This window comes from Mustela nivalis, assembly GCF_964662115.1.
Source record: "Mustela nivalis genome assembly, chromosome: 11".
In the NCBI taxonomy this organism is placed as follows: domain Eukaryota; kingdom Metazoa; phylum Chordata; class Mammalia; order Carnivora; family Mustelidae; genus Mustela; species Mustela nivalis.
The window spans coordinates 57616523-57641606 of record NC_139030.1 but is presented as its reverse complement, the minus strand read 5'-3'; the positions used below and the strand labels follow the sequence as shown (position 1 = coordinate 57641606).

The following is a 25084-nucleotide window of genomic DNA, read 5'->3' as shown; positions in this document are numbered from 1 at the left end:
CCAGGCGTCCCAGCGAAATCCAATTCTTACTCTGCAATCTTAGTGGATGTACAAATCCTTGCTAGCAGTTCTCTTTCCAGAAATAAATAAAAAGCCAAGAGCAATGTTCTCCCCGTAACTGAAAGGGGTAGGTTTTAGCCATTTGTTTAACTCATTTTCATTGGAGCTGTAATATTTTATCTTTTTCTTACTCCCAAAGTAATCTAGGCAGTCTTTTAACATAGCTAGATGAGCAAAAACCAAAGGTGAAGGGAAAAACATTTTAAGCCAAGACTACTTACTGAAAACATTTCTTCCCCCTAGAGAACTGAATGTTATTCATAGTCCTAATCATGAATGTTGTTGAGCATCTACGATGTTTCTAGTACCAAGCTAAGTGCTTTGTATGTATTCTTTCATTTTACCAAAACAGGGGAGGTATGATTATCACCATTATATGGTTAAGAAAACAGAAGATAAAGGATTTTCCCAAGGTTACTAAGGAGGTAGCAGTCTGGTAGAGAAATGAGGTCTGACAAGCTGTTTAGGAGCTAAGCAGAAGAGAAAGTGGGAATAAGGGAGGGGGGGGATACGCTGGTAAATTTCTCCATTTCAGCCACCTTATTGATACACAATTGCTCTAATGAAGGTTTTTAGTCATGGTTACTGCCCTGGTTACTAAAAATCTCCCTGATACCCAACAATAAAACAAAACCAAAGTTTGGCTTAAGAAACTGGTTACCAAACAGTGAAACTCAGTGACATGTTACTTTCTTACTCCCAAGCCAACAGTACAACACAACTGTGAAGGAATATCAGTGCAGAACACTGAAGCAACCTGCCTTCCTTCAGATCTTCTCAACAGATGATATGTCATGCCAACAGAAGTTTAACACTTTCTAACACGGTATTTCTACATGTGAACTAAAGAATAAGTCCCCCCACTAAAAAAGGACATGGGACCCCATCCTGTCTGATAATCCCACTCTGTGCCTGGACCCAGAGCTCTGTGTGTTTGGCAAGGTAATACAGACTGGCGTTACGACAGAAAGCATGTTGCAGTTGCAGTGATGAAAATACCTTCTGTTGAACAGCTCTGTGGTACCAGGAGGGAAGAGAAGTCAGCAAGAGTTAGATGGTGGTGGGACCTAGGTATCTCAGAAAGGAGTTTGACAATCTACTGAGAAATACATCAATCATATCATTTTATTAGCTGAAACAGCTCTCCTTCCCCTGGAAATCCGTTCTATTTCCTTTCTAGAGGAGAGCATCTCTGGAACAATGTCCCAACTCTACGACAGGTGGACTTTAAAAATTCCTAGTTTAGACTTCAAAACACCAGGGACACTAGACAAATTATGATTGATAGTGAGAATTATAATTCATGGAAAAATATGAGTCCTAATAATCTTAATCTTATTGCCTCTGGATACATGAGATGGGGGGGGGGGAATCTGTCTTTTCAAAACAGATTAATCAGAATTACTCTAAACCTTCAAGAAGATGTAATCACTTTGGGACTCTACTGCCTTTGGTAATGGCCACATCTGGTCAGGCAGTTGTTACTCATTCTTGCCAGGATTCGCTTTATTAGACTCTCAATTGAAAAATGACACCTTCACTCCAATCCTTTTAATTGATTTTTAACCTTAGAGAAGTGTAAGAGTGAGAGTTATTTAGGAGACTAACTTCTTAATGGAGTCATCTGAGTGGGGTGATACAATTCTTTTGGCTGAATGACCCCCCTCCCCCCTCCCCAGCAGGACTTAGGGGGGAAAAAAAAGGGAAAAAGAGAGAGAGAGAGAGAGAGAGAGAGAGAGAGAAAAGCTACTCCTTGAGATGCATCTCGCCTCTCTAGAAAGTTAATTCAGTATAAGTGTAGCCATGCTAATAAGATTTAATGTAATTCCTTTCCGTCGGGAATTTAAAACTCACAGTTTGTACAGTAACTACAACATTAGATATGTGCATTAAGCTCTTCAAAAGTTAAAGATAAAACATAAATGGAGAGAAAATGAAAATGGTTGCACTCGTTTTCTGAGGGCCGGTGAGGCTTACAATAGCAGACCTTTATTCTCTGGCAGTTCAGGGAGCCAGGAGTCTGCAAATCAAGGTGTCAACTCTCCCTCTGAGAGCTCTAGGGGAGAACCCTTCTTTGCCTTCTCTGGCTTACAGCAACTCCCCATGTTCTTTGCTCCTTGGTGGCATAATCCCAAATTCTGTCTCGACTTCCCCTGGCCATTTCTTTCGTGTCTCTCTGTGTCCGATCTTCTTTTTATAAGATCAGTTGTCACTGGATTTAGGGCCCACCTTAAATCCACCTCAATTTCATATCAAGATCCTTAACAAATGAATTGCAAAGATCTTATTTCCGAAAGAATTCACATTCTGAAGTTCTTGTTGATAGGAATTTTGGGGAGACACTATTCAATCTAGTACAGCAGCTTTCTCTAAAGGTCCATTTTGACTCTCTCAACCTTACTTTTAAAAACCTGAAGTATGTGATCAAAACATGTATGAAGTGGGGCACCTGGCTGGCTCAGCTGGGAGAGCACGCAACTCTTTGATCTCGGGGTCGTGAGTTCAAGCCTCATGTTGGGTACAGAGATTACCTAAATAAATAAAACTTAGAAGAAGAGTATAGAGAAGTATTTTACATAAGCACCCACTTATTTAACCAATGAATTCTTTAACCATAATTAGATTCACTGTCTTCTTGTACATCCTCATACCCAAAGTAAGATATTTCTCTATGGCACAGAATTTGGGGATGAAGGTGGGGGGGGGTCACTACAGACCAGCAGGTGCACTAGCGGGACATTTCTCATTGCTACCACATGCAAGTCTCGTCTCCTCCTCTTTTATTCAAATCTAAATCTTTAATGATAACTGTTACCCCTCCAGTGGTATTCCTTTAAGGCTCCAAGACAAACCAAGACTAACCAACAACTTCTTGAGCCAAGACAACTTCTAAGGAGGCAGTACAGCAGTTAGGGTCGAAAGAATGGCTTCTGAAATCAGACCACTACCATTCACACACTGTGACTTTGGGCAAATTCACATCCCCACGTTTCATCTCTTCCTCTCTTAAGTGAGGATGATACTATCTATCTAGCTCGCAGGATGGTTGTGAAGATTGTACAAGCTCATCACATTAAAACACCCAGCCTATAAGAAGTGTTCAGTAACTGTCAGCTGCACTGGAGTTCATCTTTCTCAATGTCCGCCTCTAAACTTGGCATCCAGATGGCCCTGAGGAGTCTCTGCTCAGCGCAGGCACCACCAGTCCAAATCTTAAAACTGACTTCTATGTACTTTCTCAATCTTCTCCTGTTACTCTGAGGTTCTTTTGTATAGCCACAGTAAGGGGGGGGGGGGATGGAGAAAATGGAAAACAAACAAAGATGATGCTGTGGGTTCAAAGTAGAAGTTGCTGCATAAGGCAGGTAAAATGGGGGTGGGGAGCTATAGGGGTGAAGGGGGAATTCCCAGGAAAGTCTTCCTGGAAAAGCTGGCCTGATCAAACTTGATCAGTCCTGGACTTTTTCAGTTGGGTTAGTTTTATCACTTGAAATTCTAACTAGAGATGCCTTTTGGTTAGGGCCCCTCTTTGAAATCCTAAAACTTCCAAGCTATGATATGGGGAAATAGTCATCACGTAAGACAGTTGAGAAAACCATCAGCAAAAGATTTCAAAGATTGGACCTAGATCCCACCGGAAGGGGCCTCGCTTTTGTTACTCTCAGTCTTCAGAGAGAGAAGAGGAAGAGTGCAAAAGGCCATCCAATTTACATTTTTCATTATGATTATCAGAAGTGAGAAAGCGATTTTTTTCCCCTTCTACCTAAGGTACCATGTGACAACTCTCTGTTCACAGGAGACTCAGAGCTGGAGCTGCTACTACTGGTTCCAAAATTCCGTTAGAAGACAGTGGGGGCAACTTCAGCTGGTTAAGTGTCTACCTTCAGCTCAGGTCATGATCCTGGCATCCTGGGATCAGTCCTGCATTGCACTCCCTGCTCAGTGAGGAGTCTGCTTCTCCTCTGTTGCTCCCCCTGCTTGTGTGCTCTCTCTTTAAAAAAAAAAAAAAGAGGGGAAAAAAGACTGTTGGCCTTGAGGCTAATGTGGGGTTCTAACTACTATTGTAATAACATTTCAGCAGGAAAACCTGAGTGTACACTACCAAAAGTAATGTTGCTGTGGGGTGGGGAGAGTGAAGTGTCTGGATTCTAAAAAACTCCGTGTAGAGTTGCACTTTAGTATTAGAATTTTAATGTCTATGCAGTAGGATGATCTCATTTCTTTCTTGAAATATTGCAATTTTATTTATGTAGGTTAAGCTATGTGAATGGTCTAAGCAGCTAGCTCAGTTTATTGGCTAATACTCATTTATGGTCAAACCAACCAGAGGCCTTTTTGCACACTTAGTTATACCTCCATTTCCCTCTGTATTTTTCGCCAAACTGCAAGACTTTGATCACTTATTCCTATCAACCCTCCTTTGGTTAGCTTGGGCCCGTTTTCCAGTGTGCTGGTTATCTCTGGGCTAACTGTTCCTTAACACAGATCACAAGTCCTCTGAGCTAGACGTCATCTGAAGAATGGAGAAGCATGTTTCCAACATGGGGTTACAAGTAGCTATTTTCAACAAATTTTATTACAGGGAATTCACTGGCTTATCAAAGCCTGAGAATGCCCTCATGTCCTGATCTTCCTGGCAGCTCTTCCCTTCTAGCTACTCAATAAACTCTATATAGCGGCCCGTACGGAAGTTCCAATTTTCACGATCCTGACACTCACTAAGTGAGTGGGGCTTGGGAGGTGTTGAGGATGGAGAAAAGGCCGAGGCGAGTGACACTGCATCATAACAACCATCCTTTTTTACCAGACTATTTCTTTCTGTATTCTTCCCTCAGGAGGGATGAGTAAGAACTGAGTAAACCTCAAATTTTAGCAAGAGCTTTTCATCAGTAAATGCTATTTCCTAAAATGAACAGTAACTGGTAAGTTCTGGGGCCTGTGGCTAAGGAAGTACAAGGAGCAGGGTGCCACTATATGATGAGGGAGTCCTTCATCTGCCTCTGTACATCCGTCCGGCTGGGGCAGGGAACGGCGAGGAGGGGGCTGTCTCTGCAGTGAGGTCGAACCCTGGACCTTTCCCGTCTCTGCTGTGAACGGCAGTCTTGCCCACTCTGGAGATACAGCAGAGAGGGTGAGGGAAAGGGTCAATGAAAGACAGAAAATGGAAACAGACTCTCATCACTCACTGTATTTTGGGCTCTGAGATATCCGAAATCTCTCCTCCCTGCCATGTCCTCCCCCAAAACAAGATAACATAGAGCCAGTCAAGAATCTACTTCCCCAAACCCCCAATACACATACATACCATAGAGAGTTACTTAAAAAAAAAAAAAAAAGAAAAAAAAAATCCATGGCAAAAACTTGACAGGAGAAAAAGAAAAAGCTTTTCTATATCCCGGATTTCAAAGATTTTTATCTGGTCTTTAAGATTTATGGCTGGCCCTGGAAATTTAAGTTGGCTCAGCACAGTAACAGACGCCTCTGAAACCATTTCCAGTTTCTTACAGAAATCCAGAATGGCTCAAATGCATCAGCCCAGCTAGTCCAGTACTCTGGCCAACCAAGTTTCCAAGGGACACACGTGGTTAGCTTTTCTGAGGTCAGTCTTAAGAGACAGATCCCAGTTTTTCTTTGGACCCAATTTTGACTTGGTTACTCATAAATTTGTCATTCTCTACTTGGCACCCATTTGCATTTCCTGCCTGCATCATCCCTGGACTTGAAAGATCACTGCTCTGTACGACAGCTCATTCTTCATCACTGAAAGATTAAAAAAAAAAAAATCTGAGGAATATTTCACCCAGTGATCCTCAGATTTCAGGGAGCTTCTAAACCACCTGAAGACCTTAAAATGACCCCACAGTGTTGGGGTTCGCCTGGGGCAGTGGGACCCCAAAATTTACATTTTCAATGAGCATCCCAGGAGTTTCTGATGCAGGTAGCCCTAGAACCTCTGAAAAGGGCAGAACCAAGACAGGGTGTCTTTGAAATTCAGAGTCCTGGTGTTCTTCCTACTCAGGAAAAGTCTACTCTATGGTCTCTGGAGGTGACCTGAACCTTCAGGGCACGGGGGCTCCCCTACTGTCTTCTGCGTCAGCACCCTGACTCTGTAACTCTGCCACTCCCAGAGCAGCCACCATCTTGTCCCTTGCTCATCCAAATGACACTTTATCCCTTCCCTTGCCAACAGGAAACGACATCTCCTCCTTCTCAAACTGCACACCCTCTGGCCACACCCTTGAGATCCTCTTTTGCATCAGCTGATCTGAGCAATTTCCCGTTCCTTGATCTGACAGTTCTTACCAACCCTCCCTCAGAGACCAGAGGGTTTCCTGGCTCCTCACTAATTGAGAGTTCTGTGTTCAGTTCGAGGTTAACAACTCCACATACCTCACTGGGTACAAACAAACACAAATCCTCTCCCTTGATGAACCCCCCAAGGACGCCCTCCATGGTGCAGCCCCTACACAACACACCAAGACCCTCCTATCCGGTACTGGAGTCAACGCCCCACGTGTTCATTTGACAGATTATCTCAATCCTTACTTCTAGCGTTTATGACTATTTGTGGCAAAAATAAAAACAAAACAAAACACACTTCAGAAAGCGGCTGTTTTTGCAAACTCAACAACCTCATTTTGGGCAGAAAGGTATAATCCCTGCCACACAGCACTGTAGTCACTGATAAACTCTTGCTGAAATAATGACTAATAAGTGCGCTCGACTTCACACACTGGATGTGTTTCTGAAAAATCCTGCATGAGCCATTCCATCCTTTAAATGCAGCAAGGAAACAGGACATTTAAAGAAAACCTGAGAATAAAACTAGCAAATATTGTGCCCCAAACATATGTGTAAAACACTATGCTACATAAATCAAATGCCAGAAAGAAATGCAGGTTCCAGTGCTCAAAAACATGACACAATCTAGTTGATAACAAGAAACATGCCCAAACAAAAGAACAACTCATCAATTAAGCAAAACTCCTATATAGTGAGGAATTTTTTTGGAAAGAGAAATAATTTATTGCTTTTTAAAAAAAAAGTGCTGCCAACCAAGATGTGTCCTAAGTCTCAAAGAGAGAGAAGAGAAGGGGAGGGGGGGATGAGTGAGAGAAAAGAGAAGGCTGAGAATAAAAGAAATGAGGTATCTCTAATGCAAGAGATGAACATCTTTGAAATTTTGTGTAAGACTCCAGAGGTTTTAATACCACTTCCCATTCCTACAGAACAACAGCTCTGTAACAGCTTTCAAAACAACACTTCAAATGACCAGAACCTCGCTGTTATGGAGGATTTACCTAATAACTACAGAAACTCACTCCTATTCCATGTCCCTAGAGGTAACCTGATGCCTTAATGGGTAATGGGGCAGCTCATCATCTCCTCCATAGAAAGGGCATTCTTGCTTCTCCACTCCACCTACACACAAACCCCAAGTGAGATGTGGTTGATGGAAAACCGCAATTCTCTTTTAGTGTAAAAGCAAGAACTGAAAAAAGGGAGAACACAGGGATATCTTCCTGGAAGAGGTAGACCCTAAATTTCAATTTAAAGAACAGAGGAATGTGAACTTGAAGACGAGAGAATAGAATTCTGTGGCCATTTGTGACAGCTTAATAAAGCTTGGAGGAGAGGAAGGAAAAACGGACTTCAAGAAGCAAGCAAGTAACCTTTGGCTCGAATGATAGGTATGGACTGGGGCAAACCTGAGCAGAGGAAGACGCAGTCAGTTACTCAAGCTCCTTGAGGCCTATGGTTGGTAATGGACACGTCCAGAACCATTTTACATGGCTAAGCTATTTCTGTAAAGAAGTATCTTTTATCTTGTAGGTTAAACACAACACTACCACAAAACATAACATGTCCTTATATGTTGTGCACAACAGGGCTACCAGTATAATACTTCTGTTCAAAGGCAATGTGATCATGGGTGAGTCATGAAGCATTTTGGCTTTATTCTAGGCCAACCATGGTGCCCAGTTGAGGGATTATGACTAAGATGGATTAATGTCTGATACTAGGTTGTGTGTGTTTTGTTTGTTTGCTTTAAAGATTTTATTTATCTATTTGCCAGTGAGAAAGAGAGAGAGAGAGAGAGAGAGACAGAGCGCGCACAAGCACGGGGAGAGCAGCAGGCAGAGGGAGAGGGAGAAGCAGGCACTCTGCTGGGCAGGGAACCCGATATGGGGCTCAATCCCAGGACCTTGGGATCATGATCTGAGCCGAAGGCAGACACTTGACAACTGACCCACCCAGGTACCTCATGATACCAGGCTGATATGTGTTGAATGGTATCCACCCAAAAAGATACATGGGAGTCCTAATCCACAGTACCTTAGAATGTGACCTTATTTGGAGATAGGGTCCTTACAGAGAAAATCAAGTTAGGATGAGGTTATGAAGGCAGGCCCTAATCCAATGTGACTAGAGTCCTTAAAAAAGGGAAAAATCTGGGCATAGAAACAGACACATACACAGGAGACTGTCATGTAAATATTGGGATTAAGATAGATCTGGGATAGATTCTTCCCCAGCACCTCCGGAGCGAGCATGGATCTGCCAACACCTTGGTCTTGCACTTCTCTTCCAGACCTGTGAGAAGTAAGTTCTGTTGTTTAAGAACTCAGTTTATGAAATTTTGTTATGGCAGCTCTAGCAACTCATTACAAGGTGCATCAGCAGTGCTTGGACTAGGATGTTCTGATAATAACCAGGAAAATGCAAATAAAGCCAAAAAATACTTTTAAGTAAAAAAATTAACATTTTACTATCAGGATGCTATTTCTGTTTTACCATAGCTCTCTGTCTCACCACTTCAGAAGTATGGCCAAGCCTTAGGAATGCAAAATGCAAAAAATGGCTAAGGTAGAGTTGCTCACATAGATACATGAAGGACGCCTCCCCATATAGAACCAAATAAGATACCTAGTCAAGACTGAGCCTTTCATCCAAAACCTTTGGGTCAAGGCAATGAATTAGACCTCCACTCACTTGGTTTTATTCTGTGTCTATCCTGTTTTGAGGGTGCCAATGTTAACAATTATCATCATCATCTGGTTTGAGTTTCATTTTCTTGCAATTCCTTTTGTGCACCTTTTGGTAAAAGAGCCAATGAAGGGGACACCTGGGTGGCTCAGTTGATTAGGCGACTAGGGTCGTGATCCCAGGGTCCTGGGATCGAGCCCCGCATCGGGCTCCCTGCTCAGTGAGGAGCCTCCTTCTCCCTCTCCTTCTGCTGTTCTGCCTGCTTGTGCTCTCTTGCTCTGTCAAGTGAATGGATAAAATATTTAAAAAAAAAAAAAAAAAAAAGAGCCAACAAAGGATTCTACAGATCAGAGGTCTGCAACTATTATACACAGGCCAAATCCCGTCTGCCACTTGTTTTAATAAATAAAGTTTACTGGAACACGGCCATGACCATTTGTTTGTGCATTATCTCTGGCTGTTTCTGAGCTACAGGAGCAGTGCTGAGTAACTCTGAGAGAGACCTTATGGACTGCAAAGACTAAAATATTTACAATCCGGCTGGTCACAGGAAAAAAAACATCTGCCAAGCCCAGCTATCGACAGTGTATGCAATGCAGGAGCAATTCCTCTGTAAACTTTTATGGACTGATGACCTTGTTGGTCAACAATCCCAACTCCACAAGTACAATTTTCCAACCCCATTTCACACATTCAACTAAAGAACAATGAAAAGAAGAGCCTCTGAGGAGTTGAAATAGCCTCTTTTTTGCTTGAATTTCTCTTAATGCTCTCCAGTTTTCCATATCCCTTTTGAAGAACTAAAACCAAATCCGTCAATGAACTAATGCCAAGAAAGTGGACAACATACTTCCTTTTCTTCTACTCTGCTTTAGGACCCTGGTAAGCAGCTCAATATGGCCCGTTAATGGACAGAGTAACTCTAAGGTGACAACAGACACAATGGCAAAACTGATCGGCCAACTGAGAATCTCGTTTCTATCCTGGACTCAAATCAAATGCACCTGGAAATTAAAGAGTCGAAATCCAGGTCAGTTGGAGCATGACGGCTGTAAGTTAGACAGGTTCATCCTACGAATTTCTTAAATATCTGCCCTTCTCGATAGCGTTAATTTCTACTTATATGGTTATTTATATACCCGTTCTATAGCCCCTGTTAAGACTGTACAGTTGCGAATAGGATCATCAATTTGTCCTTTTCAGGGCCTGACAGAGTGGCTGAGCCAGAAGGGCTCTAAAACATGTAATGAATGACTGATGATCCAAGCCGAATTTGTCTGATAAGGTCCAAATGGCACCATCAGGATATATGGGTTCTGGCTCTGGTTTTGTTACAAATAAGCTGTGTGATATTGAAACATCCTAATTTCTAAAATAAGGACTTGGAAAAGCTGATCTCTTAAGATGCTTTCAGCACTAAGAGTCTCTGCTTCTTCTGTCATACACATGACATACTAGACAGCATGTCACACCACTCCATCTAACACCCTAGAATCACACCGCTGGGTGAATTTAGGGTTAAGTCTCCTGTTGCAGACACCAGAAAGAATCAGTGAGGGTCTCTGACAGATACCTACCTACTTTTCTTTAGGCAACCAAGAACCTTAAAATACATAAAAAGAGAAGCTCTATGTGAACTCCTGTGCCTGAAATATCTTAATTATAAAAAGCAGCAATAAACTGGTCATTCAACTTTTTCAAAAACACAGAGCAGCAAGTGCTAGTGGGGCCTTGAGTAGAGCAGGGTTGTAAAGCCTTCACTGTGGTTTCTTCTATACGGGAACTTAACCTAGAAACCACAGAGCAAATTTTGCATGCTGTAATAAGTCAGGCAGGAAGGGGCAAAAAAATATGTAAATTTGTCTACCCACAGCCAATTATACCAAAAGAAAAAAAAAAAAAAAAAAAGGACGAGACAAATTTAGAGGGCAAAAGAGGGCATTAATAATTAGAATATGTGGGTTTTCTAGATCACTGATATCCTAAACTAGGTTGATTCCCAAGTCAGTAATCATGACTTCATAAATGCTTTAAGAAGCAATAAAATAGGTGGAAAAATTAAACTTGAGAGAAGAAATTAAAAACAAAAGAGATGATAGTTGGCAGATACCCGTTTTTGTCTGAAAATAACATGCAATATACCATCCCCAAGAACCTTATTCAGAAAATGATTTTTAAAAAAACCAAAAAACCAAGAACACAAAACAAAGCAAACAAACAAGCAAACAAAAAAAACCCTCATCTGAAAACACCAGTACAAGAATGTGCCATACTTGGAAAAGCCAAGACTTTCACAGTGAGGTGACAGAGAACTAAGAGTCTGAAGATGGAGGCTCTTCAAGCTGTAAGACTTTGGACAAATCACTCAGCATCTCTGGATTTTCGTTTCCTTGTGGGAGAGTCAAAGAGAAACTAGATAATGTCTAAGATCTTTACCAACTCCAAATGCAAAAGGCTCCTTAAATAAGTGTCTCTCAAACATCCCCACAGAATACAGATGGTACATATTCTAGGACTAAGTAGTTCTATCATCAAATAATCCTAGAAAACAATGAAATGCACAAAGTTGGACAAATGTCTTTACTGCAGGATTCTCAGACTTTTTCATGCTAATTCATACTGTTACTCTCCAAGGCAATACTACATAGTATGTAGTGTTCCCCAAGTTTCTTTGAACACCAAATATTTTCATTCCTGGAACACTTTCCACACTTAATAGGATCCTAGTATCTCAGCGTACACAATTTGGGAAAAGCAGCTTTAAACAATAAACTTCATGAATTTAAAATCAGATGCTGAAAGAAGCAAAATGATCACATAATAGTTGAAAGCATCCATTTCAGGAACTGTAATAACATCTCTGTAGCGTTGACATGTCACAGAGCACTTAATCTTACGTTAACTCATTGACCCTCCACTCTAGAAGCCAGGGATGGAAATAAGCATCATTTCCATTTTACCAATGAGAATGGAGTTTCACTTCTAGATCTTTCTCATCACAAACGGTTTTCTGCTAATGAACAGAATGACCAATCCTCCACCACTATCATCATTTCAGGCTTTGCCTGAGCCATCCTCTAAGGTCCTCTTGTGCAAAGAGACTTAGAGGACACTCCAAAGAAGGAGGGAGGCAGACAGAGCCCGTGTGCCAAGGTCTGTGTCAAGTGCTGTCACATGTTTGACTTCACCTGATCATCTCAGTAACATGATGTAACTATTATATCTAGTTTTGCCATTGAGGAAATTAAGACCAAGAGTGTTTATGAAATGCATTCACTGGGCCGCCTGGGTGGCTCAGTCGGTTAAGTGGCTGCCTTCGGCTCAGGTCATGATCTCAGGGTCCTGGGATTGAGCCCCACATCAGGCTCCCTGCTCAGTGGAGAGCCTGTTTCTCCCTCTCCCTCTGTCTGTCTCTCTGCCTACTTGTGTTCTGTCTGTCAAATAAATCAATAAAATCTTGGGGGGGGGCAAATGCATTCATTATTACTGTGAACTAAGAAGTGAGGAAGTTGGGATCCATACCCACGTCCACCTTTTTTTTCTGTAAAAGCAACATATGAGCTCCTTCCTGCTGAGGGAGTGGAGAAAGTAGCCCTGGAAGCTGGTAAAAACCCCCGCTCTCTCTCATTCTCTCTGGGATTTGGGCTGAACGACTTATACCACCCAGATCTGTGAAAGACGGATAAGAAGAAATACCTCACAGAGGTGTTGCAGAAGAATGACAATGAAATGTAAAAGGACCTAGCCTTGTGCCCAGAGCATACAGAGTGCTTAGCAAATGTTAGACCCTTCCCTTCAGAAAGGGTGAGAAGTAATTAGAAATGATAGTTCAGATGCTAAGGTACTAAATAGAACCAAAGGCAGAGAGAGACAAATAGAAATCTCTGGAACAGTGTGTAAAGGCTTCTGGAGGAGGGGTCTGACCAAAATGGTGATGGTAAGGAAAAGGGCTCTGATAAAGCCAGAAATCCATCCCATATTCTGCTGTGAGGTGGAAGAAGAAACTGGGGACTAGTACTTCCAAAAGAGGAGAAGAAAAGGAAGGAAGGAAGGCAGGAGTGATAGATTTGGGATCCACACAAACTGGCACCTTTTTTTTTCTTTAAAGGCAATTTAAGATATTTTGAAGTAGTTTGACAGTGTATTTTAAAACTTAAGTTGGGCTTGTGGTTCAGTTAAAAAAATTAGTGTTTTATTTTGGTTTGTGGTTCATGGTTCGTTGAAGTCTATTTGAAATATGATTTGATTTACACAAATATTCTAATAGTAGAGACAGAGAGGTATAATCTTCCTAAGAGTGTAAGCACCTGAGCATTTACTCCAGACATACACACGTGGTCTGAGTTCTCCCAACAGCTGCACAAGGTAACATCCCAGAAATACTCTACCTTCAAGATCGTGAACCCCGAATCTCCTCTCACATTTCTCCTTCCCTCACTCCCAGAGATTTCTCTTCATCACACCTCCATGCCCCTCTGCGTTCTCACAGTTCATTCTCTCTCTTTATTTCACGGGGCTCCTTCATTGTCATAACAAGGCTCTCAATTTTTACACCTATTCACCTTAGCAATGCCAAACCCTCTTTACCCAGATTCTCTCCCTCCATTTATTGCTGGAAAAGGGTCAAAATATCTTGACAGTTGAGACCACTGAACTCCTAGGGGCCCTCACCCGTAGCTCAGTCATCTTTTTACTCATCTCGATTTGAATATTCACCAAATTCCCAAAAGCAATTATTCCCAATCTTTTGTCATGTTCTTTAAGCCTAGAATTACACTCCCCCCCCACCCCCAGGTTGTTGCTTTTTTTTCTTTTCCAGTCTTTACAGATGACCAACCTTCTTACTTTTTTTTTTTTTTTTTTTTTAATTTATTTGACAGAGAGAGAGAGGCAGGCAGAGAGGCAGGCAGAGAGGGCAGAAGCAGGCTCCCAGCCAAGCAGACAGCCTGAGGCGGGGCTCCATCCGAGGACCCTGATATCACGACCTAAGCTGAAGGCAGAGGCTTTTACTCACTGAGCCACCCAGGCGCCAACCCTCTTACTGAAATGGAAGTTTTTAAAAGACTGGGCGTCACTGCTCAACTAAACTCCTCCTTCCAGTATCCCTGCTGGAAACTCACTCAGATCCCCTTCCTTTAAGACTAACCCGGCCTCAAATTTTCTTAAAGACCTAGCTCCAACTATTCCTTCTGTTTTCTACTACCTTGCTCTACCCTCCCCATACACAGTCAGCTACTAAGATAATCTTGCCTCAAGGCTGTCTGAAGAGACTCCTTCCTCTGGACACCAGATTTCGCTAAAGACACACCCTCCTCACTCATTCACTCCTTAAACCCTCTGGAATGTGCTTTCTACATCCCCCATCCCACCTGCCCTTCCTGGCCCCACCACACACAGACTACTCTACTGAAGCTTCCGTTTCAAAGGCTTTCAAACACCTCCCAATGGATATTTCCAATAGCCTTTTGGTCAGCCTTTGTCTTCCCTGATCTCAGGAAACATGGAACAGAGCTGACCATCATTTCTTGAAGCTTTGTTCTTCTCCGGCTTCTGTGACCCTGGGTTCCCCCAACATTTTGCCATTTCTTTCCTCTTCCCTTTACCAAAGGCTCATCTTCCTCCTTCCCACTACAGAATCTGTTTCCCTAGGTCTGTCTAGCCTCTTTGGGGCACGTTCTCTCCCTGGAGTGCTTCTACCTATTCCCAGCGCACCACCTCTTAAGTTTCAGGATACTCCCTGAGCTTGGGGCCTGCAGCTCCAGCTCTGCCTGGGAAGGGTAGTGATGTGTGACTCATGGAGCCAAATTAAAGTGGCCAAACCAAGCTCATTGCCTTTCCTCAGAAATGTTCAGGGTGGTGGAATGAATACTCTAACCTCTTAAGCACCCCATCCACCCATCTTCCATAGTGGACATGGGAGATCTTTTAACAAAAGGAATGCACTTACTACACTACAGGTGTACAGATACATGTACTAGCCAGAAAAAGATGTGCTGTATGAGTGCACCATTCCAAGGAATGGGGGAATCCAGGCCAAACATGAAAATCCATGCACCCATATGACACAGCCTCTATGATGACTTCAGTGCAATCCCAGGGAAGCAGTAAAAAAAAAAAAAGTTTATAACGATCTCCTGGATGCAAAATGAGTTCTTTTTTTTTTTTTAAGTTTTTTTTTGTTTGTTTGTTTTTTTAAATTTATCAGAGAGAGAGAGAGGGAGAGAGAGTGAGCACAGGCAGACAGAATGGCAGGCAGAGGCAGAGGGAGAAGCAGGCTCCCAGCCCAGCAAGGAGCCCGATGTGGGACTCGATCCCAGGATGCTGGGATCATGACCTGAGCCGAAGGCAGCTGCTTAACCAGCTGAGCCACCCAGGCGTCCCTGCAAAATGAGTTCTTACAGAGCTTCACACTGTGGGTGCTCCTAGCCCCTAAGGCTGGACAATTCTCCCTTAATGAGACTCAAATGCACATGGAAGGGCCTTTTGCATGATTTAACACATTAAAAAAGGTAGGAAATCCCTGTATCAGAATGACTGGGCTCTTTCTTATATGAGCCCAGAACCAGCAAGGCTGTGCTAACTTTTCATTTTCCTAATCATCTAAAACTAGAAACCTAGGACCCTCTTTTACTAAGCACCCTCCACATCTAGTCACCAGCCAAATCTTGTCAATTCTTTGTGTATAATCTTAAATCTGTCTTATCCAATACTTCCACATTACCACTATTCTTTTTCACAGCTTTATTTCAACTGGGCACTACCTTCTAAACTCAGGCTCTCTCGTCCAGCCATTCTAGCAAGCAAGCTATAACCTAGACCCGCCTTCCAGCCTCTACCCTGCAGTCTGGCTACCTTGAATTACTCACGCTCCATTTACTATATTAAGCTCACGCTTTCTATCTTCAAATCTTTGTCGTCCCGTCCCTCTTGCCTGAAATGTCACTTTCCTTGATGTAACCCACCATCCCATGCCTTGAGTTAGAAATCTGACATCATCTTTAAGTTCTCTGTTTCCTTGCACAAGTGGTCATAAACTATTCTGGAGGACACAGATCCCTTTGGCACACTGATGAAAGCTAGGAACCTCTCCTCAGGAAAGAGCTAACACGTGCAACATTTTATACACAATTTACATATTCAAATATCTATAAAATTTGGTCATCCCTCTTTTCCACAATTTAACTGCCTTCTTCTGGGTCCTATCTCACAGGTGTTTTAACAGCTAGCTAACAGATTTCCCTGCTCAGCCTCTCCCCTGAGGAGCAACAGTGTATCCCCTGAATGCCACCAGCTGACTTCCTACAGAAGGATGGCCGTCCCCAAAATGACTTAATTTATGTTACACATTCAATATTACTTAACTCGGTGTTTTGGAGCCAAACTTCCAGTCAAACAAAAAAAAAACATACCCTTTCCCTTGGAATTGGTCTGATGCATTTGACCTATAAAACTGAGAAGAGAGAGAGAGAAAGTAGAGGTAAAGTCATTTCTAGAATCCTTCATGAGGTAGGACTGGTTTGATCATAAATGGTCTTCCAAAAGGGCCATTTTTAGGCACCTCCCTAAGCAGGGAGAGAGATCTTGTCTTTTGAACAGAGATGAAAGGAAATTCTGGGCAATGGGAATGACATGAAGAAAAAAATGCAATGTAATAACCTGAGATCATACAAAACATGAAGGTCTATATTTGCACCCAACCTACACACACACACAGCACCAAAACAATGAGACTTCAACAGATTCTGTCAAGTGACGCATCAGCTAACACAGTAAAAACCCAAGGAGGCAACACAGCTTTCCTTTCTCTCTCTCCCTCGGCCTCCACCTCTTCCTTCCTCCCTCAGGCTCTCTCCTCCTCTCACTGCGAAGCCTTGCAGCCTCCACCGCACACATCTAAAACTCCCCTGATGTACTGAAAATCCCCCTGGGTTACACAGCAACAACAGCCTGTGAGGTGCTGACATTATCTGTACGGCGTCTCTCTGACAGAAACCTCATGTTCCAGGATAAATTAAAGACGCCTGTAAAGAAGCCACCACCTCCCACACTGCTGCCCTTTCAGAAAGCGGCACTAAACAGGAAGTATGGGATGAAGAGAGTCAGGAGTATTCGTAACAAAACGAATCCAAAGGATTCTGATATAAGGAGCACAACAAGGTTGGCTCTTCACATTCAATGTGGAAATGAAACACAGGGGACCTTATCTGTCCACAAAATAGCTATATTTAAGTGCAGCTGGAAGTCAAATGAAAACAGAGACAACAGTGGTCAATTTCTCAGTATTTAGGATCGTCACTTCCTGAAAAGTAATCTAGAATATGAAATTTCATATATATAAGTCCATTTTCCCCTTACTGACTCATGAAGATTAACCGGTGTCCCCCAAAATGTCTTAAAGACAGTTTTAAAACATCAAAATATAGAAGGCTTGTTTGGCCTGTATAAAATTAGGAAAGTAGTAAGTTCATAAATATAAAAACTATCCATCAGTAAATAGGTGACTTCCAAAAAGATGGTATTAAGAGTTTGCAGTAAAAAGAAGAATGGAAATTCATAAAGAATAGGAAAGGACATCTCAAAGCTCAGGCACTGAACCCAGGAGTGCCTAAGTGCTACTGGCTGAAATTCTCAATGACGTGAATGTCTTGGATGTGACAATTTGTAGACATCAAAATAATACGATTTTCTAAATATTCTTCTTGACTTTTTTTCTCGACAACCGAAGAACTATGTATTTATTGTGGGAATCAAGAAACACTGGAAGGTCGAAAAAATGTAAACAATCCCTAAAAATAAGTCACTCGTGATCATACCTACCAAAAGAGGAAAATATTTGTTAATATTTTGGCAATTTTCCTCTAGTCCTTTTTTTTTTAATATACTTTTGAAACTGTATGCACGATTAACAAATACGGATATCTTTCTCTCCCTCTCTCTGTCAAATAAATAAAGAAAATCTTAAAAAAAAAATACGAATATAATCTGTCCTAGCTTACACTTTATTGTTTGAAATTCCATATGTTTAAATAAGCAAAGCGGAACCAAAATACAACTCTATTTAGTAGGGGAGCTCACTCTGATCTCACACCAGGTTTTGCTGTCACTGCTGCCACTCACTATGCGCTAAGTAAGAATAGCTATATTGATTCATTTCTTGAACACAGAACTCAGTTTGTCCCATTTAATTTTTTCACCTATCTTTATTCAAAAAAAAGCTTGCCTCCTTACCTCATGGCCCGTCTATCCTATTTTAAAATTTACTAAGCTTTTAGAATGTGTTAAGCAAAGCATTCTCTGCAGATGAGATTAAAAACAAACACCCACCAAACACCTACAGATGTTCAAGGACAAAAAAAAAAAAAAAAAAAGCTTGTTTTTTTTTCTGAGTAATGCAAAGAAGGCGTCTGTGAAAACCATATATACAACCAAGACAAATGAAAGAATTCAGGAAATCATCCTGCATATACTAATAATTGTATCTGTTTTCAAGAAAATTAAAAGGTAAAAATTCTCATTGATAAGAGTCACCAGTGCTCTTTTTCTTCGTTCTCCAATCAAATCTTTGCATAAAGCAGAGCGGATTGAGAGGCTTTCTTTCCCCAAGGAGAAAGAAAGCACTCTCCGCTAATAAGAGCATGACATGGGAATACTTGTTTTAAAATACGGTGGAGTGCACTTTTCTACTTTGTGGTTCTTTCTTTCTCTCTCTCCTTCCAACAGTGGAAGAGCCTCATCTTCAAGCTCCAGGTCCTTACCCATCTGGAGGCTGCCCCCCACTTTCTAAACAGTCCATTCTTAGAGGCTGTGTCAAGGTCTCCCAGGATCACACAGAGCCTCCCAGGACCACCCGCCGCTGCTTGCTCCATGGGGACATGAACAATAACAGCACCTCAGAAGGACTGAGAGCAACAACCCTGCGGAATGGGCACTACCATCCTTCCTTAACGGAAAGGGAGGCTTAGTAAAAAGCATGCAAGTGGCAGAGCCAGAACTTAAGTCAGTGTCTTTCAATTAGGTTGAAGGACCTGTTAAGAAGGTACAGTGTGAAATCTGCATCATCATCAGGGTTCAAAGTATACGTTAAGAGATAAAATGTTTGTGGAAAAAGAAGGGGAAATATGGTTTATAATTATGATTTTTTTAATAACTAGTTTTAAAAAATGAACTGGGTTCCTGGGAGACGGGCTTGCTGGACTGAACGAATAAAAATACACAGTACTATGCAATACTCAGGACACACGGATATAAGAAATTATTCACTGCTTACTGGAAATTCAAATCGAACGTGGCACCCTGGATGTTACCTGACAATCCTAGAGTAAAGACCTTTATGAAACAAACAAACAAAAACACTAATAAATTACAGAGCTACACTTCTCAGAGCTGAAATCTGGGACGCTCTGTGCGCCACATGTCTTTGGGAGGCCAAGGAAAGGGAAGTGTAGTCGGTCTCCAGCTGTTCTTAGCTGGGCTTCCTTCTCTTTTTCCTGGTAGCCGACCCAGCCCTTGATGCCAAAGACCTAGCTTTCGCCAACTAGGCCATTTAATAAATTCATGGCCTCACAATTCCTGACCCCCTCTCCTTTATATGAATGTTGTGAAGATTAAACATAATTGAGGCTGAGAGGGAATATCATCCATAGATCTTCAAATACTTATTTTTGGTGGACTGCTTTGGAAATATATTATCAGAAACCTGGGCAAGACAGACTACCCGCCCCCACCCTCACGCCTCCCCCTGCCCCACACCCCACCACCGAGAACAGGCTTGAAAAGTATTGCCAATTATGTGGTGAGCCCAGCTGACATCAGTCCCTAAATGGAAGAAAACAAAAACAAGAAATATGTTCAAAATCTGAAGTGAACTACAGAAAATGTAGTGAACCACCAAAAGGGGTACCCAGCAGAGAAAGGGAGTAATCACAGATGGGGAAGTCTATACTTTTCAAATGGTTATTGATACATATTGAAAGCACAGCTCCTTGATTCATAAACACTGCTGAATCACCAACATACTGAGATAGCCTAATGTGTAAAAAAAAAAAAAAAAAAAAAAGGAAGACCCTACCTGTGCATTCTGATTTAGTTTTCTGCTACCTTCCCCTCAAATGCCCGTCTCCGTAGCCTGAGCATGTTTACCTTCTTCCCAAACGTTTACCTTACCTTCTTGTTGACAAACTGGGAGCAGCTCAGACAGTGTTCATTTAAATATTTCTATGCACAACTTTAATCTTCAAACTTAACAAAACCCCAATCTACCACACATGGATGGCTGTGAGCAGAAAGTGCTTGAAGAGGATTAATCAACAGCTTTGTATGTCATCCTGCAACAAGGCCAAACACTGAATCACTGCTGGCTTCTTCACGTGCAGCTACACCCAGTTAATCTTGAAGAAAGCAGCAAACTATGTAAATCTACTTAAACCGGGGAGGATAAGTACTTCACTAGTCGAAAGTTAGCAACATTTAACAAGTACGGCTATTAGCTGGCCCTGACATTTGTGAAGAGAGAGAAAGATACACACACACACACACACAAACTCTTGCACCCACTCCTCTACCTCAAAGGCCCCATGGCAAACCAGGAAGAAAGGAACTGCTACATGCCACAATTTGTAAAAACTAATTTCTATGACATAACTGAGTCAACTACTCCGAGAAAGCCGTTCTAAAACTGACGTCAGAAAATGTGGAGAAGTGGCTTGTAAAAGAAGTCAAAGCATAATGGAAATATGTTTTCTGTATTTAAAGCCTTTAACATAAAGCTATTTTTTTCTTTTGAAACACAATAAAGTATGTTCATAACTACAGACGTCCTGATAAGTGGCTTTTGTTTAGGTTGCGAGGCATTTTCCTAAAAACAGACTGGATATGCTTAAGGAATACCATGTGTCTGAAAGGCTCAGTCAACAATCCTAGGATGTATACACACTTCTCTACCAAGGCTTGAACAAGCCATCTTCGTCTAGATACTGCCTACTGGGTTATCAGTTCACTCACAAGTGTCTCACTTTGACCTGAGCCAAGCAGGTGTATTTCTAATGTGCTCAGAGGCCTGTGATGCAGGAAAATCCTGTTTATCCGAGATGATGCCAGAGATCAGTGCTCTTTGATGCCCTCCATATACTGCACGGGGTAGGAGGGGCACAAGCACCACCTTTCTCTGCTTGAACTGAAACTAGCTGACTCCAATACATGTCAAATATAAAGTTTTTAAAAAAAGAGGTTCTACAGTCATTCACTGAAGCAATACTCAAACAAATATCACGAACCCATCACCCATATCATCCATTTACTTTACCCTTCACTTTCAACCTCACAACCTCCACACCCCCCCAAAATAAATAAATAAATAAATAAATAAATAATAAAGCTAGAAGGAAACCCTAAACTGGACTTCTGACATGAGAAAGGCAATGGGCAGTGATGCAGACAAGCTCTGTACGAGTTTCTATTGAGTTGTGCACGTAAGCAGGCAATTGCAGTGTGATGGTTTTAAGAGCTTGACTGCCAGGGTCCAAATCCCGGCTCTGCACTTTGGGTTGTACAGACTGGAGAGTCACTTAATCTATGCCTCAGTTTCCTCCGCTATAAAGCAGATAGTCCTGTTTCATAGGACTGTCAAGATGACCAAAATTAGTTAATCCACCTAAAGCACTTAGAACATCAACCAGCAGGCAGCAAGGTGCTCCGTGATGGTAGGCTGACTGCTAACACACACATATAAAAAAACAAAAAACAAAAAACTATCATTTCCCCATCTTTTTCCAAAGGTGATTTTTAGGCATTCCTCACATTCCATTTTTTCCTCAGGCAATTTATCTGAAATCAGCTCCAAAGAGCTGCTTATATATTTGCAGATTAAAATCAAACCACATTGTACACCTAAAATTCACCTATCCTTTCATCAAAATGAACAATACAAACCGAAAGGTGCAAGCTTAACATCACAAAATCTTATAAAGAGCATTAATGAGACTTCCCGTTTAGACTAAGCCAGGATGAGATCACAAAGTCACTCATGGTAACCAGGTCCCCACGCTGGAAGTGTGCTTTCCCAGTGAATGGCTAAATACTAACAAAAGAAGCCTTTGACTCAAATACCACTGGTACCCGGGGTCTTGTGTCTGTATAATGCCTACACATTCATTTCTTTCTTTGCCTATAGAAAAAAGAAAGTCTGTTTGTTTTTCTGATTCAGTCAGCCCTTTTAGTCTCTGCATCTAAGGAGAGCCCAGTGAAAAGAAGAGCATCTTATCAGCATGCTCCAGACCAGCAGGCTGTCCCCCTCCACACACAAAACCTCCAGCCCCTCACAGCAAAAGGGCCTCGCCCTCAGAGCCTTTTCCCCATTTCAGAGCTAACACCCCGCCGGGTTTTGACAACAAATAAACGAATACACAAGGCCTTTAACATAATTAGCCATCTTTTCAGGTACAGAGAGGTGGGTGGAGGAGGAGGGTTCAGGAGAAGAATATTTATTGAAAACTGGCCTCACTGATGGAGTTGATGGAAGTGTGCTGGGTCGGAGCATTTTATTTTAAATGAGGCTACATGAAGTGAGTTTAGAGATGCCTGGATTTCAATCTAGACAATTTTAACATATACTTCAGACAAGTCAGAAATGCAGATTTTTTCTTCATGGGGGAAAAAAAGGCTCTTTTTATGCCAGGTAAAAGTTGCATTGACTTGGACAGCAAAGGCACACAGACCAGGGTGTATACTGCCTTTTCGAGGGAAAGCTAACAAGTAAAAGAACCAAAGACCAGAGAACAATACTTTTTGACACCATCACTGTTAGACCAAATTAGCCCTACTCTCAGATATACGTACATATGCTAAGACAGAACCCCCACCAAATGACTTTGAGGACAAAAAGAACTACCTATGATCAATAATCCTATGAATGTCTTTAGGAAAGCCACCAGGCATCCCTGTCATCTGTCATGATCTTAACAGAGCTACAGTCTGCATGGAAGGATGGAGTTCGCTTGTATCATCATTGGGATAATAACTTAATTGATTTGTCTCCGTGGCTAAGGATGTAGACAAGAGATTTATTATGGAAGAAAAATATCTGCAATCGTGTTTTTGTTTTCTCAACAAGCATCTTGCCGCTGACCTCTAAATCAGTTTAACCTTTTCTAAACAGACCTGCACATTTTTTACATAATTTAAAGCTAGGTTTTGTTATTGCTGCTGCTGAAAGGCTCTGTGAGATTTATCACAACATGGCTTCAGTAACCTTCTTTTAAAAACAAAGATGAAAAACAAAACAAAAGGCCGAAACTATAAGCTCCCAGCTCCACTCCTTTTCCCGGCAGGGGATTTCGATCTAACCACTAAAGTGCCTTTGGAGTTCAATCTGTTAAAAAATGTATGAAACGGTATTAAAATAGGAAAAGGCATGTGTATGACTCAGGCTTATCCAAGTATCTCTGCAACTAGGGTGTCACAGGATTTCCCTGTGCTTCTGAAAACTGAAAACCCTGAGAAAGTGACAGAAGTTCCTGTTTCGTCTCTCTTTTTTAAATATATATATATATATATATGGGGGGGGGGCGCGCGAACAGACACAGACACACACAGAAACACACACACAAATTGGTCTTCCGGGTTTGCAATGAATCAGGCAGGTTCTTTCAGGTTCTGAGTGAAGATTGTTGCAAACCGATGTTACGACGTATTATCGTACTCTCTACACACAAAGGTTGGGGGGGGGGGTAGAAAAAAAAACAAACTTGTTGCAGAGCTGGGAGAAGCCCCTGGCCCCGCGCGCTGCGCTGCGCTCTCGCCGCCTCTCCGCCCCTTCCCCTTCCTCCACGTCCCACCCGGCGCGGCCGGCGGAGACGAGGGCATCTCCCCTGCTAAGGTCACCGGCCCGAGCCGTCCCCGCGGGCCGCCTCCTTCGGAAACAAGGTCACCGCCCAGTCCGGTCCCTCCGAGGAGGAGAGCGGTGCCCGGCCGAGCGCTGGCGCCCTTTGTAAAGCTGGGCGGCCGGCCTCGGCGCGGCATCCCGGCCGCCGCCTCACCTGCTTGCGATAGGGCGTCCTGCAGTTGCTGCTGCCCCCGGGGTTGCCGCTGCTGCTGGGGAAGATCATCGCGGCGGGCGCGGGCGGCGGGCGCGGGTGCAGGGCAGCCTCGCCGCGAGGGGGAGGGCGCAGGAGGGGCCGGCCCGGGCCGCGGCGCTCTGGGAACTCCCTCTCGCCGCGAGGCGGCAGCCGGCGGGGGCTGCAGCTCGGGGCTGACTTCTCCTCCGCCCTCGACCTCCGGACTCGCCTAAAAGTGCGGCGCGACGGCGGCGGCGGCGGCGGCGGCGGCGGGCGAGACTCGGGCAGCTCGGGCGGCCGCCGCCCTGCGTGCCATGGACGAGAGTTCGCGCGCGGAGCTGGCGGCGCCGCGGACTCTCCCGGCGGCAGCGGAGGAGCAGCGCCGCCGCGTCCCCACCTACCGCGGCCTCAACCACCGCCCCGAGAGCGCGCCGGCCGGGGGCGGGGAGGCGGCCGCGCACCGCCTCGCGCCGCGCCCAGGCCCACCCGCGCCTCCCCGCCCGCCCTCTGGGCGTCGCGCCCGCAGCCCTGCCAGCCGATCGGCCCCCGCTCGCTCCCTCCCGGGCTTGGGGCCGGGGCCGGGGCCGCGCCGCCGAGGAAGCCGCCGGCGCCCCCGCTCCGTGCAATGGTTGGGTCTGGCTCCCCGCGTGCCGCACATTCCTTGGAGTAGCCACCCCCCTCCTCTTTTCTTTTTTCCACCTCGGCTCTTTGCCTAAGCACCAGCGGGAGCTTTGCACCCCTGCTCGAAGCCCCCTTTAAGGGTATGGCTTCGGGGAGCACCCAGACACCTGGGTAGCAACTGAACCAGTCCCTCTTTTCTTTCATCCTGGCTAACTCCCCTCCACCCCCGCCCCCAGTCTCCCCAAAAAGGTGCCAGCAACCACTCCTACTTCAACCAACAAACCAGCCTTCCGTCAAACCTCTGCAACTCGGCGTTCCCCCAAATCACAACGCTAAAATTTTAGCATTGGAAAACAGGTGTACAC

The 25084-nt window shown here is 43.4% G+C and overlaps 1 protein-coding gene across 10 annotated transcripts in view; it reads right to left on the bottom strand.

Annotated features, from left to right (window-relative positions):
- The window catches only part of RBMS1 (RNA binding motif single stranded interacting protein 1), a 132866-nt gene that overhangs the window by 107600 nt on the left and 182 nt on the right, over positions 1 to 25084 (bottom strand). For 4 of the 10 annotated variants that reach the window (XM_082691404.1, XM_082691409.1, XM_082691406.1 and 1 more), the window contains exon 1: positions 24081 to 24536. The exons of 2 other annotated variants lie outside the window; for them this stretch is intronic. In XM_082691404.1, the coding sequence (XP_082547530.1) occupies positions 24081 to 24149 (69 nt within the window). In that variant the 5' untranslated portion in view covers positions 24150 to 24536. Of the gene's footprint in view, positions 1 to 24080; positions 24537 to 25084 lie in introns of those variants that run through there. 4 more of the 10 variants (XM_082691405.1, XM_082691410.1, XM_082691408.1 and 1 more) reach the window with 3 other exon arrangements.